Genomic DNA, 18,834 nt, shown 5'->3' with positions numbered 1-18,834 from the left:
TGTAATATTTCAGTAATCCTGAAATAATATTTTCAGGGCACAGAGTGAAGGTGGCACTAGCGGAGAAGTGGCACACAGGCATCGACACTTTCCTGGCACAGAGTATCCTATCGCTTCAAAGAATATTGATCTGGACATGCAGCAATGAGCTTCACAAAGATGTAATAATGCAGGGAATGAGAGAGAAACAGTGAAAGAGAGAACTACAGCGAAAGTGAGCACTAACAGGTGGGAAATTGATAACTGGAAAAGCCCGCACACTATGAAGTGCCAAAGCTCGATAGCGACGCTCCATAGAAAGCAGACCGACACTGCCAAAATGGGCAAACTAATCATCAAGTTGAGAATTATATTGTTACAATAGGTGCAAAATCATATGACAATACTGCATGTGAAAAGAAGACCCTTTTAATAATGAATGCGTTATTTAGCAAATAAATATGTGTAATCATTGAAGCAATGTTCATATAAATTCTATGGTTACATGTTTTAAAAGTATCAAGTCGTAAAGTCACTGTCCTGCTTTTGGTTTACATCAAAAATCTGAGTGTTTTAGATAGTAAGCAACACAATCAGTATCATGTCATCATGTTATCATGAAAACAAAAAAAAGGCTTGAAATATTTCACTTTATGTTTAATGAATCTAGAATATATGAAAGTTCCACTTTTTTAATTAAATTACGGAAAAAAATGAACTTTTACGCAATATAAAAATTTTTTTTTTAGATTGTTATAGAATTGCACTGGTCTGAGTGTCTGATTTGGGGGTCAACATAATCAGCATAGGCACTTGATAATTATTGTCATGCCATGGCTGTCTGTTAAATATCTGTAATATTGTATTGTGGTGATTAAGCCTAGTTAATATTTCTGTAGAAGTATTAGCTGATAGAAACGCTGGAAAGAACTGCTCGGTTGCTCCAGGATTTTGCGATCGCAGAAATTAATGCAAAATCAAGTCAACTCTGCAATATTCAGAGGTGCTTCCAATTTTTCTAAATTACCGCAGATTTGGGCCAAGACACAGAATATAACTTCATCACAATGCACATTCATCCCTAGCCCTCTTGGATTCCTGTGCATCGAACATGAGTACAGCTAAAAGGTCTCATTTACCAACAGACATCACTGCGAAATACGTAAGCATGCAGAATCAAATCACATCAAACCTATTTAAGGAAGGTACACTACTACTAGTCTACTATTACCTTGTTGCTAACAAGATAATATAATAATATTGGATAATATGAATTATTGTAGAGGTAAGTGGGAAAAAAAGGAAGAATATTGCACACACTTGCAACATAATAATAATAATGATAATAATAATAGGAATAATAATCTCATAGTCACTGTACACTAGGGATAAGCAATATGGCAAAAATATCATACCACAATTCTTGAAGGCATTTCTATGATACACAATATGTAATTTAATGCCTACAAAAATAAATGTATTAGTTATTTTTTTGTTATATCTTTATTTTCATTATTATAAAAAGTAAAAACAAATATTTAACCCAGAAAATGAGAGAAAATCTGTTTTGATCATTTTACATCATTTTTAAAGTACGTGCAAAATTTCAGGTAAAAAAAAAGTCAGCTGCTTCGCCGGTTTGTAATAAAAAACAAAATTAAAAATGAATAAAAAGATCACAATATCTCAGACATCACAAGCTCGGAAAAGCATACTGAATGTGTCACAATTTATCCTGATATTGATAATAAATCACCCTGCCATTTACACGTACACATACATGTACAAAAAGTGTAGGCCAGGGAAAGGGAAAATTATGTATGTATGGATAAACTGCTGTGTCTGTCACTATTATCAAGGTAATTAAGCAGACGATCACAATTTACTTTCATGCTGTAAAGGAAAACCTCTAAAGTCCCTATTTCACTTCCTTTCTGCCTCATTACTTCTCACTCCCTCTCTGGTTAAAGGTAAGAGCAGAAAGAGGTGGAGCTGCAGGTAGTGTGTAATCACAGCGCTAGCTGATTTCTGAAGCTCTCTCAAACACACACACACACACACGCACGCACACCTGAAGTGTCTAGAATAATAAATACAGCATATCTTCCTACCCAATCATCAGCACCACAAATCAGCTGTCACTCATGGTCTAAAACGATTCACCACATCTCTGTTCATCCACAATAATCAACTGCAAATTGCATCCCAATCTCCATCTTCTCTTATGCTTACTGAATAAAAAGCATGGCTATAAACACAGCAGTGGCCATCACAGGTCATACAGAGTATGTGTGTTTGCGTGATGTACAAGTTAAACAAGTTCAAACAAATTTACAAATCAGTGAATCAAATACAGCTAATGCTCACAGTCAATGTTTCACATGTGTATAGCAGCCAAGATGTATAAAAATTCTAAACTATGTATGTGTGTGTGTGTGTGTGTGTGTGTGTGTGTGTGTGCGTGTGTGTGCGTGTGCGCGTGTGTGTGCACCTCTCTCGGAGGTCATCGAGACAGCGTTGCAGGTGAACCTCTCCTGCTGTGATGATTACATGCTCTCCACTCTCCTGGATCAAAACCTCCACACATGGGTCGGCCTGGTTCAGGAGACGCAACCCCCGCAACAGCTTGGGCATCTCGCCTACACACACACACACAGAGCCACAAGTTCAGCAAAGACGGACAGACAGATAGACAGACACACACACAAATGAGAGAAAGTTCCATACAAAACAATATGTGACTGAAACACTCTACAATCATCTCAGACATGTTTGGTGCCTAAATTTGGCTTCTTTATTTTTGTATAACAGCTATAATCCTAATGTACAGAATTATATTTGTGAATTCACTTTGTGTAAACTGTGTGCCAATATCATTACCCACTCACCTCAAAAGTAGACATAAGCCTAAGCAGTTCCATAAAATACCACAGCAGCACTATTCCACCATTAGGCATCAGGCCACGCCTCCTGCTTAAGTCTAATGGCCTTTGAAATGGAGCAACTACTATTTTTAGCTTTTCAATGGCCATTTTTGTAGGTAACAGTGTGTCACACAGTATCAGAAATCACATAAGCAAGTGTGTTTGAGATGCTGAACACACTCCCACACTAGTGAGAGCACACAGGACTCTACTATAAATGTATAGTAACAGACACTAGGTAGTGCCAGGAGGCTTAGCAGCAGGCTAGAAATGAGAAACCAGAGAAAACAGTGGGGATTAATTTTTTTTTTAATTTATTTTTATTTTTTTTTTATAAATCTCACTTCTACTGCAGTAGTGAAAAACTACTGCCGCATCTTTCTGTGGGTGATTTTGTGTTCCCTTATAAAGTGAAGGTATTACTTGCTTACGATCATGGCAAGCACTCCTAGTAATAAAATAACCCAGTGTCGCAAAATGGAAGCTAAAAATATCCCTATGGTCTGAGTTATTTGTTTAAGCACTGAGTAGTTGCTTAAATTTTGTGAAGTAGTTCTTGTGACTCATCTTCTCCTCCTTGCTCTGATAACATTTTGATGTTGATGAGTCATTTTGATGATGTCGCAAGTGATTAATTATGTTTTTGATATAAGCACCGTTGTTCTTGTTCGGCAGTGTCAATGTTTATGTATTGGACTGGAAATTGTGCTGATTTGTTTCAAGTTCAACGCAATTTCATTTGTATTGTGCTTTTAACAATCGACATTACCAAGTCATCACAGGGCACAATCGTACACACATTCACATACTTCAGACAATTTAGAGATGCCAATCAGCCTACAATATATGTCTTTGGACTAGGGGAGGAAACCAGAGTACCCAGAGGAAATCCCTGAACACAGGGCAGAGGCAGAAATCAAACCCTCAACCCCAGAGATGCGAGGAAAACATACTAACCACTAAGCCACCGTGCCTTCTACTAGTAATATACGAACTGCACTGAGAAACATCCCATATGCATCTTTAAACAGCTTATAGTTATTTAAATTTATTTTTGACTGCAGTAAAGTGCCATAAGCCTGCAAGTGTTTACACACCATCTAGTGTTAACACTCCAAATTGTTTCTAGTTTTCTTCTAACCATAAATGACCTAAGTTAACCTTATGGCATTCTAAAATAATCCTGCATCAGCATGGAACAAGCTTCACCCCTACAATAAGCTGTGTGTGTGTGTGTGTGTGTGTGTGTGTAATCAGTCAGTTCCTTTGTGCTCTAAAACGGGAAACATTTAACCGTCATCTGCACTAATGAGTTCCATATGAGGGCAAGTATTACTGTGAGCTTCTTGTGGTTGGTATGGCATCTATGATGCTAAAGATACTTATGCCACACACATCAGGCCAGGAGTTTATGAGTTTATCTGGTACATACTGCTAATTAAGACTTAAAACATTCAAGCTGTTTGTATACTTAAAGTCAGAGATTAAAATGTACACAATTTGTCCACTATCCAAGACATGTTTGGTGTCTGAAGTTTGCTTCTTTATTTTTGCACTGGAGCTATAAGGCTAATATAGATAATAGGCATATGCATATTCAGACTCGGGTTAAGCACATGTTGGATACACCGATTAGCCATAACATTAAAAGCATCTGCCTAACATTGTGTAGGTCCCATTTGTGCCTTGAAAACAGCTCTGACCCTTAAGGCACGGACTCCACAAGACATCTGAAGGTGTGCTGTGGTATCTGGTACTAAGTCATTAGCAGCAGATCCTTTAAGTCCAGTAAGATGCGAGGTGGGGCCTCCATGGATCGGACTTGTTTGTCAAGCACATTCCACAGATGCTTGATCAGATTGAGTTCTGGGGAATTTTGGAGGCCAAATCAACACCTTAAACTCTTTGTCATGTTCTTCAAACCATTCCTGAATAATTTCTGCAGTATTACAGGGTGCATTATCCTGCTGAAAGAGGACAATGCCTTTAGGGAATACCGCTGCCATGAAGAGGTGTACTTAGTCTGCAACAATGTTTAGGTAGGTGGTATGTATCAAAGTAACATCCACATGAATGCTAGGACCCAAGGTTTCCCAGCAGAACATTGCCCAGAGCATCACACTTCCTCCACCAGCTTGCCTTCTTCCCATAGTGCATCCTGGTGTCATCTCTTCTCATTGAAGCTGCTTTTGGCGGTGGACAGGGGTCAGCATGGGCACTCTGAATAGTGTGCAGCTACGCAGCCCCATGCACTGTGTGGTCTGACACCTTTCTATCATAGCCAGCATGAACTTTTTTTTTTATCAGTCTGTTTTACAGTGGCTCTTCTGTGGGATCGGATCAGACGGGCAAGCCTTCACTCCCCACACGCATCAGTGAGCCTTGGGCGCCCATGACCCTATTGCCAGTTCACTGGTTGTCCTTCCTTGGACCACTTTTGGTGCTGTTCACTTGCTGCCTAATATATCCCACCCCCTTGAGGGATATTGTAACAAGATAATTAATGTTATTCACTTCACCTGTCAGTGGTTTTAAAGTTATGGCTAATCGGTATATACCATTCAGGTTATGCAAATTACCTGCATGTAGTTCACACTTCCAAGGTTCCCAGATCGTTCCTGATTAGAAATGTAGTAGATAGGGGGCTTTTCAATTTACAGCTCAGTTTATTTTTTTTACTAATTCAGAGTTTTATCCTCACACTGAATAGTGTCACACTATATGGCCAAAAGTTTGTGGACACCTGACCACCACAACCATATGTGAGCCTTCCCCAAACTGTTGCCACAAATTTGGAAGCACACAATTGTATAGGATGTCTATGCTTGCATTTCCAAGCTCAATCAATCAGTTCATTATCTCAATAAAACTATGTTTGTTATCTTGGGATCAAATAAGTCTTGATTTTGAGAATTTTATGCAAAACCTCTGAACTTTTAAGGTATAAACCATTAAAGTTCCATGCATTTGAATACATGATATAATAATTACATAATATTTGAATTCTCACAAAGTACAAAAGTAATTCTGAAGTTTGAAAGACGTTGTAAGAGTTTGAAACAAAATCTGGTGTTTAAAATTGAAAAACATGCTTGCATAAGAGAGGCGAGTCCTGCTTTTTTAGCTAAAATTTTATTCAGCCAAATTATGTTTATCTCTGCTAAGATATAACTTGCACAGATGGAAGGACTCTCAACTGTTCACAGCCAAATTTGCTTCCTCGGGCCAGAACAGCCATCTTCACACTTCTGTTTATATCACTTTTTGGTCTGTGTATCAGTGTCATGCAAATACTTACTGGGATGTTTGGGTTCAATTGCCACTCTGACAATGGGTGTGGTGTCGAAATTGAGTGGTGTGAAGGGGGGGCATGCGGCCGAGGTCGAGATGGTGGCTGACTTTAAAATATACTCCCCCATCCCACCAATTCCTGCAGAAACAACAACAAAAAAAAAAACAGCACCACACACTGTCAGGAGTAAAATCACCCACACTGCAACATACACAACACATAACATCTAACTACAAACATGGATGACTTTTTAGCAATAAAAGAACAGTTTAGGCAAGAACTCAGAAAGGAAACGCAATGGGGTGTGTTGTTATAGAAAAATAATCAAATAACCACCCTGAAATTAAGCAAGTGTGTGTGTGTGTGTGTGTGTGTGTGTGTGTGTGATGATTTACACATTCAGTTTGCAAGATGCAGAGGTTGCAAGCTTTACTTACTCGTTCACTAAATTAGCCTCAAAACTCCATGTCCTGGCTGACAGACTACATTTAGGTTAAGGGGTAAATTGTGCATCATTTTAGGCCAAACTGTCACTTGAAGCACCAATGGCTCCTTCAGAGAACAACATCTGTGTGTGTTTGTGTGTGTGTATATGTGTGTGTGTGTCAGTGTAGAAGTAATTGAGCATGCTTGGACATGAAATAAAAACAACCAAACCACACCTGTACTTAGTGCACATCAATAAGAAGCTGTGAGAATGAATGGACAAAAGAAGCCTTGTCATCCCACAACCCACTCATCTGCTCATGTAGATAAACATCTTACGGCTTTCAAGATCTCCACTGAACAGAAAGAAATTAAAGTGCTGAGTACAGCTATTTGACAGCTGTGTGTGTGCCGATACTGCACTGGGCAGTGAGAATCTATCAGTATCATGGAATATATCATCTGATAAAAGAATCAGAAATTAATATAATGCCCTGCTGCTACAGAAAATAATATGAGAAATGTTTCCGAAGAATGATGTGCCCCTTGAAATGCTACAGATTTAAAACATGTAAAACATTACAGAGGAGAAAATGGGAGGAATCATTAATCATGACAATGCAATAAATGTTTAGGGCATAGAAAAACCTGTCAGAAGTTGCTACAACTAATTTTTGGTAAACAGGCCTCCTGAAATGAATGCTTATTTTGTCTTAAGTATTAATAGCTCCTTTTGCCACTTCTTCTGAACATTTTCGAAATGCTTACTTAATAGGGTTGTAATGATACACACCGGTCAGGATTTGAGTCAATTCATAATACTGGCTTCATGATTCGATTTAATTCAATTCTCAGAGTATTTTGTACAACATTTTAAAAAAGAAAAATGATGATTGAAAGACACTGTTTTCTGAATCATAAACAATGCAAAACAATGCACATTTTTATAAGCATAAAAGTACATAAAAAAAATTTGCTACAAAGAGAAGTTTAATATTATAAACGAAATGACATACAGTTTCAAAATATCTTAAATAAGGAAATACAAACCCAATTCCGAAAAAGTTGTGATGCTTTTGTAAAATGTTAATAAAACAGAATGCAATGATTTGCAAATCTCTTAAACCCATATGTCATTCACAATAGAACATCAATCATCAAATGTTTAAACTGAGGAAGTGTACCATTTTAAGGAAAAAATAAGGTAATTTTGAATTTCATGGCCACAACATGTCTAAAAAAAAAAAAAAGTTGGGCAAAAAAATGTTCAGCAGAAATGTTCAGCAGAAAAGTTCAGAAGATATGTTCAGAAGATATGTTCAGCAGGAATGTTCAATAGAAATGTTCAGCAGGAACTTTCAGTAGAAATGTTCAGAAGAAATGTTCAACAGAAATGTTCAGTAGAAATGAAACTGGAGATTGTTTGTTTGTGCTGAAATTAAAAAAATAAATAAATAAAAATAAATAAATAAAGTTGGGACGGGGACAACAAAAGGCTGGAAACATAAGTGTTACTAAAAAGAAACAGCGGGAGGTTAATTGGCAACAGGTCGGTAACATGATTGGGTATAAAAAGAGTATCTTAAAGAAGCAGAGTCTTTCAGAAGTAAAGATGGGCAGAAGTTCACCAATCTGCGGAAAACTGCATCTACAATTTGTGGAACAATTCCAGAATAATGTTCCTCAACATAAAATTGCAAAGACTATGAATAGCTCATCCTCTACAGTACATAATATCATCAAATATTATGTATTACGTCCCAACTTTTTTGAGATGTGCTACGGCTATCAAATTCTAAATTACCTCATTTTTTCCTTAAAATGGTACATTTACTCAGTTTAAACATGTTATATTTTCTATGTTCTGTGAATAACATATGGGTTTATGAGATTTGCAAATCATTGCATTCTGTTTTTATTTACATTTTACACAGTGTCCCAACTTTTTTGGAATTGGGGTTGTACATTTATAAATTCTCCCAAAAACTGATTGAATGAACAAAGTAATTCACTGAAACATAATGAGCTCCATAGCAACACCGAGGCGTAATTTTTTTTTCTGGAAATAGAGTTGCAAAGTCGGCTAAAATGCCCGATTCCTGTGGCCTCTTTCTCTGGAACTGTAGATTATAGAGGTGTCGAGCTGATGTTGTTTGAAAGCTACTGAAGATAGCTTTTTAATGGTTATAATGTGATTGCGTAACCATACAACCTATAATGCGTGTCAGTTGTTGTGATCTGGAGCTATCTGTCACTTTACAAGTGCAGATGATTCCTGGTAATGGCGCAGGCTCTCCATGAAAGAATAGGATCATGTGACCAGCATTTTAAAATATCAACCGGTGATCTGATTGGTTTCAGGGGAATTGTGGGTGAGATCTTGCAGTCTATGGTGACTGCAGAGATAATAGTTAATCTTTTCAGAGTCATAGACTGAAGCAATGAATCCCTTTATCTGGGGCAAAAAAAGCTGTATCACAAGTTCACTAAATATGGCTTCAAGAACACTCAGTGACAGAAACACTGACAAAGCTGAGCAAAGTACAGAGAAGTACAGCACAGCACATTAATATAATTTTTTGCAACTGTTAGTACAAAGCACCATCACTTCACATTTAAGCCCGGTTGGAATAAGGGGTATTACCACACTAAGGTGCATGTAATAGCAGAGCTGAGGAAATAACACAGCTATTAGCATACATTATAGCTAAAGGCTAACTGTATAGGCTATTAAGAGTGGTTGTTAAGGCAACACTCACTTCCACCACCACGCCCTTTCTCTGGGAATTTGATCACCCTCTCATAGTCTCTGCTGAATGAAATTAACCAAACCTGATAAACTAATGAGGGCTAAGAGTGATCCTAATGTGATCCTCTGTTTTAAACTACATTCTAGCTAGCAATCAGGTCTCTGTGCTGCCAGCTGCAGTGAAGGAGGAATGGAGGAGAGATCTTTATGAGTCCACAGGAAAAATACAGAGACTTTAAAATAACACAAACAGGGATAGTCCGCAACCAGACGATTATAGTGCCATCTGCTCACATATTCTATGACTCTATTGAATTCTATTTGATTTGATTCGATTCAATGTATCATATCTAATCTCCCAAGGAGAACATACAAAACTCCACACACACAGTAACCCAATTTCAGAAATGGACCAATACAGTATTTAAAATTAGCATGCAGCATTTGCTCCATCAACCAGAGATTGTGTTTGGACCCTGACAGTACCACAGCAATCCATGGCCAGGAAGCCAAGGGAGCAAAACTGGCCATGTTCTCTGGGTGGAAGGGATGGCACAGTCTTTCTTCCCTATCAATTACAGTGACACTAGCCAATCAGGGCCGTCTGTGAGCTCATGTATGCAGAAGATGGCAGACACTGCTTTTCTCTGAATGTTACACTGCCCTGTGATGCCGCATGAGCAGCAGTTTGAAAAGGTGTGGTTGGCTGGCTTCATGTGTCTTGGTGTGGTTGGCTTTTTTGACATATTTGGACAAGCAAACATTTGATCCTCTTTGAAAAAGTGCCTATTAATAAAGTTGATACACAGTATCAAATGAAACATAAAATTTACATTTTGTAGTAAATTAACAAAAAAAACAGATCAGTCACATGGAAAAAGTAAGTATACCCCTACATTTATCACACCTTCAAATACATAAAATTAGAATCAGGTGTTCAAGATTGGGTGCCAGTGATTAGAACCTGCTTAGGGAGTGCAGGTGGACCCTGTCTTATTTATAACTCTCTCATATCTAGTGTCTGGTGTTCCCTTTGTTATTGAGGTGTGTGGTGTCACCATGCCAAGATGTAAAGAGTTTTGTAAGGCCTTCAGAAAAGTCAAGAGCAGATCATCTGATGCAAAAAGACGTCTCCAAGAACGTCCAAGTTTCATCACAGGATCTGCTACTAAGTCTTGTAACTGTTGGTGTCAAAGTACATGCTTCTACAATCAGATTTTAAGAGATTTTGCACAAATTTGACCTGCATGGGAGGCATGCCAGGAAAAAGCCTTTGTAAGACTACAGTTTGCCAATGAGCATATAGGCAAAGACCAGGCCTTTTGCTCTGGACAGACAAAGACAAAAATAGAGTTGTTTGGCCACAGTACCAACAGACATCAGGAGAAGCACCTCATACCAACTGTGAAGCATGCTGGTGGAAATGTTACGGTTTAGCGTTGCTTCGCTGCCTCAGGGACTGGACAGCTTGCATTCATTGATTTGACTATGAATTCTGTATCATATCATAAAGAGTGGATGAAGATAATGTGAGGTTATCTGTCCGAAAGTTTAAGTTGAACCGAAAGTGGACCATTTGACATGACCATCATCCTAAGCACACTAGCAAATCCACCAAGGAATGGCTCAAAAAGAAGAAATGGAGGGTTATGGAATGGCCTAGTGAAAGCCCGGATTTGAATCCCATTGAAATGTTGTGGGGGGATTTGAAACAAGCAGTACATGCAAGAAAACAATCAAATATCTTGCAACTGAAAGAATATTGCATGGAAAGGTGGTCAAAAATTCCAGCAAGTCCGGTGAACGATTAAGAAAATGCCCAAAAGAAGGCATTTCTGCTAAAGGGGGCAATACTAGCTACTGAGGCCAAGGGTGTACTTACTTTTTCCACAGAAGAATCTCAAATCTATTGATATTTCTGTTTAATAAATGATTGAAAAAGCTCATTTTCCTAGTGGTTTTGTTCAAGTATATCAACTTTATTAATAGGCACTGTTTCAAACATGATCAAATGTTTGCTTGTCCAAATATGTCAAAAAAGCCAACAATTTCCATGGGGTGTACTTATTTTTTCACATGACTATAATAGGGGAGAGCTTGCTGGTTGGTGGGAAGTGAAAATACAAAATAAATAGGTACAAACATGCAAAAATGTGTTAAAGGAAATGAGTTACAAGACTGAATAAACATGCTTATAGATATAGCCCACATCCCAAAAACATGCCAGTGGGTGGACTGTCTACTCTAACTGCTAGGTAGGCTATCGATCCACCGTGACCTCGAACAGGATAAAGCACTTACTCAATATGAATGAATGAATGATAAACGTGAGCTGAGCTGAGCTGAGCTGTATCTAGTTTGTCACAGAGTCTCACAGTCAAGTGAAGGTGTGAAAAATTATTATTTGTTATCTGTAAAGAAGTGCCAAAATAGACTTTAATACTAAGTCACACACTAAGATTGAACAGAAGTCCCATCATGTACAATTACACCTACAGTGACCAAGAGTGAGAAATGTTGCCATTTTTTTCAGTTCACGCTTCTTGTGTCTTATTTATTTAATCATGGATATGAATACTGCTCCAAAGGCAGCTTTAACTCACAGCATAGAGATCAGGTTTTTCTTGAATACTTCTTTTTTTGGTCTCATTGGCCACTGACACACAGATGCAGTTTCTAATTATAAAACTCACATTAAACCATACTGCTTTTGACTGATGGCTAATCAGCACGTCAAATTGAGAGCGTGGGTACGAGGGCAGGGCTGATTGATGCATTTAATTCAGACAGTCATCTCAAAGCAGTAGGCTAACTTTTCTGCCTTTTAGCCATGTTCATCACCCATACTCCAATACTGGCAGGACAAAAGCTAAGTGTGTGATTTAACCCTGAGAAATGTGAGGGGAATTCTTTTTGCAGTTCTATCCAGTGATCACTGTGCCCTTATTGTCTGAAAGATAAATGTTCCACACTGTCTTCACTCTTTAAACCTAAGGGGCTAATCCAGAATATCCTTACTCTCAATATAAGTGCACTAAATAGGGCAGGAAGTATTGGCGCTCTTTGTAGGTAGGGATTCGGCCTCTGTCTAATGATTCTGTCAGGTCGACCTGAACAATAAAGTAGTTTCCAAATGCAGTCAGGACACGTCTGCTGGTGACTAAATAAATGAGTCGATCTGCAGAGACAAAAAAAAATAATAAAAATGCCTCATCTTACAATAATTCTATATTGATTCAGAGTACCGAGCCACACAATGTCAAACCAAGACCTTTTATTCCACAGAGTGTGCACACACCAATCTTTCTAAAATACAACATTTTTAAAATACATCCCAAATTTAGAAAAATCTGTTTAAAACCTTTTATATATTTACAAAATATTTTACTACCCTTGTTGTTCTGTGTGTTCACTTCTTTTATTATTTTCTGCTGTTCCCTGATTTATTACTCTTTTTTTTTTGGATCACTTTTAATACATATACATCCATTCATCCATCTATTTTCTGTGCTGCTTATCCTACACGGGTCCCGGGGGGAGCCTAGAGCCTATCCCAGGGGACTCGGGGCACAAGGTAGAGGACATCCTGGACGGGGTGCAAACCCATCTCAGGGCACAATCACACACACATTCACACACTACAGGCAATTTGGAAATGCTAATCAACCTGTACCTGGAGGAAACCCCAGGAGAACGGAGCACGGGGAGAACATGCAAGTGGCGAACACACGGCAGGGATTCGAACCCCCAACCCCAGAGATGCCGGGCAAATGTGCTAACCACTAAGCCACGGTGCCCCCCAGTTTAATGTATATAATGCTATAAATTCTAAAGTATTTATTATTATTATTTTTAAACACCTGACATTGATGAAGGAGGCTTGCAATAACATTGTTTGAATCCCAAAAATAAAGGAAGTAATCACACTCACTGAAGCCCATTTAGATCATGGTTAGAATTCAACAAACTGGCGGACATAACAGTTACCTGACTGAAAACTGAGATTATAGTGGAGATTCTTCACACTAATCTGTATCTTTCACTGATTTTGTGTACTCTAACTGAAATTCCCACCATTTTCTTACACCCTCCCCATAATATCTGATATTTTTTACGCACTAATTGGGATGTACACAATTTTTTAGCATCTGAACCATGATGTTCACCAGTTTTGTGCAGACAAAGGCTGGCAGTATGCTTGAAAAGAACATCCACTGAATATATAGTCATTTTTCTAGAACAGTCTGCTAACTGGTTTTGAGACAGCTGTGAGTTAAGCAGATTTCTTAACATCACAGTTTTGCCAACTCCGGTTTATTCACAGACCACTTTTGAACTGCTTCCACAGGAAACTGTGTTTTTAATATTGCCTCAATAAAAAATGATTGCATGACATTCCTTTTAAATAGTATAATGCATTTTGAAATAATAAGCATGTTGGTAGGCTTTAAAAAGAAATGTATTGGGTTTGAAAGTAGCAGATTTAAGCCTCTAGCCCAGTTCTTCTATTCGCACAGTCACTTAACACCTGTACACTGACTTTATCTCAGTGCAATACTTAATTACACTACTTGTACTGTTTTTCCATTTATATTTTCACTTCTATTGAACATTGAACTTTGTATATTGCATTCTTATTATGCTTACACTGTATGACCAAAAGTAAGTGGACATCTGACCAATCACAGCCTGTGTTTGTTGAACATCCCATTCCAATTGTAGTTACCCGTTTGCAGACATAATAACCTCCTCTCTTCTGGGAAGGCTATCCCTTGGATTTGTGCTCATTCAGCCATAAGAGTATTAGTGAAGTAAGGCATTGATGTTGGGTGAGGAGGTCTGGGGTGAAGTCAGCGCTCCAGTCCATCCCAAAGGTGTTCAGTGGGGTTGGGATCAGGGCTCTGTGTGGGATACTTGAGTTCTTCCACTCCAACCATGGCAAGATATGTGTTCATGGAGCTTGCTTTGTGCACAAGGGCAATGCCATGCTGGAGCATTCTTGGGCCACTTAATTCTGGTGAAGGGAAATCTTAATGCTACACTATACAAAGACATCCTATACAATTGTGTGCTTCCACCTTTGTGGCAACAGTTTGGGGAAGACCCACACATGGCTATGATGGTCAGGTGTCCACAAATGTTTGGCGACATAGTGTATTTTATTCAATTTCAGTCATATTTGGTTAAATTAGGTCAACAGTTGTTGCTCTTGTGTTCTGTGCCATGATTTATATGTAATCAATTTACCAGTTGCTTGCCATAAGCATTCCAATGTACATACTGTATGTCTTGGCATACTCTGCAAATGATAAATATTGACTCTTGGACCGCTTGACAATGCAGACATGACAAGTGGGAAAAAAACAGCAGTGATGGCAATAAAAGCACCAATGCAGTAGAAAGAGATGCCTGTTGCAATGTAACAGCAAAAAAAAACAATCAATCAAAAAACCCCACAATCAATCAACCAAAAGAACATAAGAGATACTAAGTTTTACACTTGAATGTCTTTGTAAAAGTCTTGACAAAAGTGTCAACAAACTGCTGTTCTTTGCAAGATACCATGTGATATTTAGACCAATCGCAGACAGGGTGGAGGTCTCAGAACAAAACATGCTTGAAGGCTGTGGCACACACCATATCTTTCTTACTTTAAAGACTTTAAAGCTTTTTACATAAAAAAACCCAGAATAAAACGTCTTCTGTTTGAAGTACATAAACAAGCTGTCTTGTAACATCCCAACCCTAATGTCCACACAATTGGAATATTTGAAATAGAATTTTTTTTTACCTAGCCTACTAGGTTTTAATATTATAACTTTATTGTGGCAGTGTTCTACTAACAAAACAGCTTAAGTTGAGTCACGATACTGTACACATAGAAACCCAACAATGTCCTGAATAATCTTACAACAGACTTGCATCGATAAAGTACGGATAATGTATCAAAAATCTTTCTGAATCTAATTATAAGTGGAAGTATCTAAAAATGTAAATGAAAAAACAAAATTCTACTCAAGTATTAAAATTAATGTCATGTTTTCGTGTGAAAACAAAGATGTATTATTTAAAAGTACCTAAAACATCTATGATATAAGCAACTACGCTGTGAGTTTTGTGGTTATGCACGTGACTAACGATACATAACTTGCTAACAAATGAATCAGAAGTAAAATATTATGTACATACCCAATATTTCTTTTACCTAGCCTAATAGGTTTAAATGTTAGAATTTTATTGTGGCAGTTGTATACACTGTCTTACTATCAAAAAAGCTTTAGCTGTACTGTCCATTTTATCTCTGTACCAGCGTTATTGTAGAAAGTTGTGAATTGTTTGCCCAGCAGGGGACTCACACCCCTCCCCTTTCCCATCACTCTGCTCATCAGCAGCTAAACACAGTCACGATACTCTACATACAGAAACCCAACAGTGTCCTGGCTAATGTTATAACAGACTTGCATAGATAACGTAATTCATTTGTTTATACTGATTGAATATGCTTGATAAGTCGATTTATCGATTGACCAGACAGACAGAAAGGGTTAATAAAAGCCTAACCGTAAGCCCCAACCTAAACTATAACATTTTACAGTTCTCTGTAGTCTAACAATAATTTAAACCAATGTTCTGTACCCTGCTGTAATATCCACCCAGATGTCCGCACCTTAGATATAATCTACACCAGTGTCAATGAAGCCACAGCTGTACTGGAACTAACAATGCTGTAGTGCATAGAGAGAGAGGTCTAGAAGAGCAAGCTGTATTCACTGTATAACTTAGCCCTGAGTCAGAGCACTTCATCTCAGACTGGCTTTATTAAAGGACTAATTTAGCCCAAGCCCTAATCCTATTGATGCGGCAGGCACCTGGAGGCAGTAACGTCTGTAATAAAAAAGGTTTAACGCTAATCGCTTAGTGTTTTAACCTGTGCAGGCGGCATAAGATTTGTTGGTTTGCTAACATTAAACGCTGAAATGTCTCATGAGATTTGTATCTTGGCACACTTATAACATCTTTAGTGTACTAGATTCACAGAAGAAGCTGACATTTTATTGGAAACTAAAGCAATTATTCTGTGTTGAGGACATGATGCGAACTTAAGTAGAAGTACTATCATCTAAAGGAGCTGTTGTTCCTTCAAATGTCTAAATATGAGTTTTTATTGTAGGGACTTCTGCAGGATGTTGCACAGATGTCACATTTCGCAAAGCATGGGAAAACAGGAAGCTCCCTCCTTTTCAAGGAGGAAAAGTGTCTGGGATGAAGTCATTTCTTCGTCCCACTTGAGAAACACGAATGACTATTTCAAGTGTTTATCTCATCAGACGTGCAAACAAGGTGATAACATTTAATACGCCGTGCTTTAGAGCGCTTTTCATAATGATAGCTCTCTCTCTGGGGATTACCTTCTGCCAAAGGCAAATAATAATAATAAAAACACGGTGAACCAAAACAAAGCAAAAATATGAAAGTCATGAAGTGCTGTCAGGAAGAGGGAGAGATTTTAGAAGCGAGTATGATAGAGGGATATCGCATGTCTTGTGATAATGACATCACCAGACTCAGTCATCTCCTCTTTTCCCCTGCAGCACTAAAGTCAGGCATTCTCTACTTGGATGAAGTGACCAGACAGAACACAGGAGCTGTTTTGTGTGTGTGTGTGTGTGTGTATATATATATGTGTGTATGTCTATACTGCTGCTTATTACCCCCTCTGGTCCATGAGTCACACTGCCATTTTTACTTCTGTTGAGGTTCTCTTCACCATAACCACATCATCTACGGCTATCGGGGTGGAAAAAGTACTGAGAAATTACACTTAATGACTTAAGTATAGATAATGTAACAAAAAGCTTACTCAATTAAAAGTGGAAGTATCTAAAATTGTACTCAAGTGAAAAAAAAATGCTACCCCAGCATTAAAAAGCAAAAAGGCACTGTTTTTAACTGACAAAATTAAGTTAATATAATGTTTTCAGGTGAAAACAAACATTTATTACTAAAAATTATATAAAACAACTATGATATAAGCAACTATGCCTCAGGTGTTCTGGTTATATGCAGGACTAACATTACGCAATTTGCTAATAAATGAATCAGAAGTAAATTACTATGTACATACCCAATATTTACCATCAGCTAGAATTTGACTTGCTGTCTAATCTAACCTGGCATTAGCAATGAAAACAGGCCAGCTTAAAATAAAATAAGCCTAAATAAAGCCAGTTAATGTTAGCAAATGAGCTAAATTTACCTCAATATGCTTTTTCAAACAAGATGGATTTCATGTCTTCTAGGAAGGCAAAGGAGACAGCTCATATTATAGGAGTATTCGTATATACTCCAGCACAATTATATATTTTACTGAGGTAGGGCCAGGAGTCGATACTGCAGTCCCATGTCTTATCCATAATCAAACGCATAGATAGCTAGAGTGTTAACTACTGTACATTCTCTAGCATTATTTAGCATTTATGGCATATCAGCGTCAGAGCTTTGTACCGAAAGTCAGAAAGTTGATCTCCATGCGAGTGCCTTTAGGACAGAAGTCTTTGCATCTATTAATTTTATAAACTTCAATTTTCTATAAACATTATCTCCAGCACTTGTTGAATTCATCTGTAGTTATGCCACTTGATCAGTTGAAGTTTTAGCCTTCCTTGCTAATTGGGGTTGAGTGATAAGAGGATGTGAGTTATCCTTCAAACTATATCAATGCAATAACTATATGTAGTGTCATTAATAATAATTAAAAATCCATTATGATGATGATCTCTTCACCCTAAACATAACATCTATGTTTTTATATCTTAAACATTATGTCCACCAGTGGTTGGGGTCACAAATGTCTACCATTACAAAAAAAAAAAACACCTGTAAACATTATCTCTACCAATTGTCTACTCAAAATATAACATACACTGTTTTTTTTAATTATTATTTTTTAAAATTCCACATACATCATCTCCATCAGGTGTCTGTAAGACAACTATGATATCCATTGGTTTTTACTCTCTACCCTTAATGTTCACCAGATTTTTGTACCATAACTGTAATGTCCACAGGTTTTCAGTGCCCTGTCCAGAAGGTGGACCAATTCTTTGAATTCTAACCATAACGTCCACCAGTTGTCTGAATTCTGCACTCTAATATCCACTACCTTTCTGCATCTTAAAATCACGTTTACCAAAATTACGCCCACTACAGATTACCTACTGCAGAAACATTACTTCCACCAATTTTCTCCAACCTAACCCTAATTCTCTCCAAATTTCAGAACCTAGACCTTAAAAGAAAAAAAAAAATCCACCATGAATCACAGCATGCCAATATTCATAATCAATATGATCAGTAGTGCATAAGATTTATTTTATGATTACATTCTAAGTTCTTTGGTTTACATTTTTTCATCAATAGTTAAGGGTCTCCTACTTTACCCACAATGCTGTTCTATATCTGTT

The 18,834-nt window shown here is 37.7% G+C and overlaps 1 protein-coding gene across 11 annotated transcripts in view; it reads right to left on the bottom strand.

Annotated features, from left to right (window-relative positions):
• The window catches only part of efl1 (elongation factor like GTPase 1), a 154,576-nt gene that overhangs the window by 24,891 nt on the left and 110,851 nt on the right, over positions 1–18,834 (bottom strand). For all 11 annotated transcript variants that reach the window (XM_053635532.1, XM_053635530.1, XM_053635535.1 and 8 more), the window contains 2 exons: positions 6,202–6,333; positions 2,471–2,618 (listed from right to left, as the gene is read on the bottom strand). In XM_053635532.1, the coding sequence (XP_053491507.1) occupies positions 2,471–2,618; positions 6,202–6,333 (280 nt within the window). The remainder of the gene's footprint in view (positions 1–2,470; positions 2,619–6,201; positions 6,334–18,834) is intronic.

The sequence above is a fragment of the Ictalurus furcatus genome, chromosome 10, assembly GCF_023375685.1.
Source record: "Ictalurus furcatus strain D&B chromosome 10, Billie_1.0, whole genome shotgun sequence".
Taxonomy (NCBI): domain Eukaryota; kingdom Metazoa; phylum Chordata; class Actinopteri; order Siluriformes; family Ictaluridae; genus Ictalurus; species Ictalurus furcatus.
The sequence above is the reverse complement of the archived record's forward strand: the minus strand, read 5'-3'. Positions and strand labels throughout refer to the sequence as shown.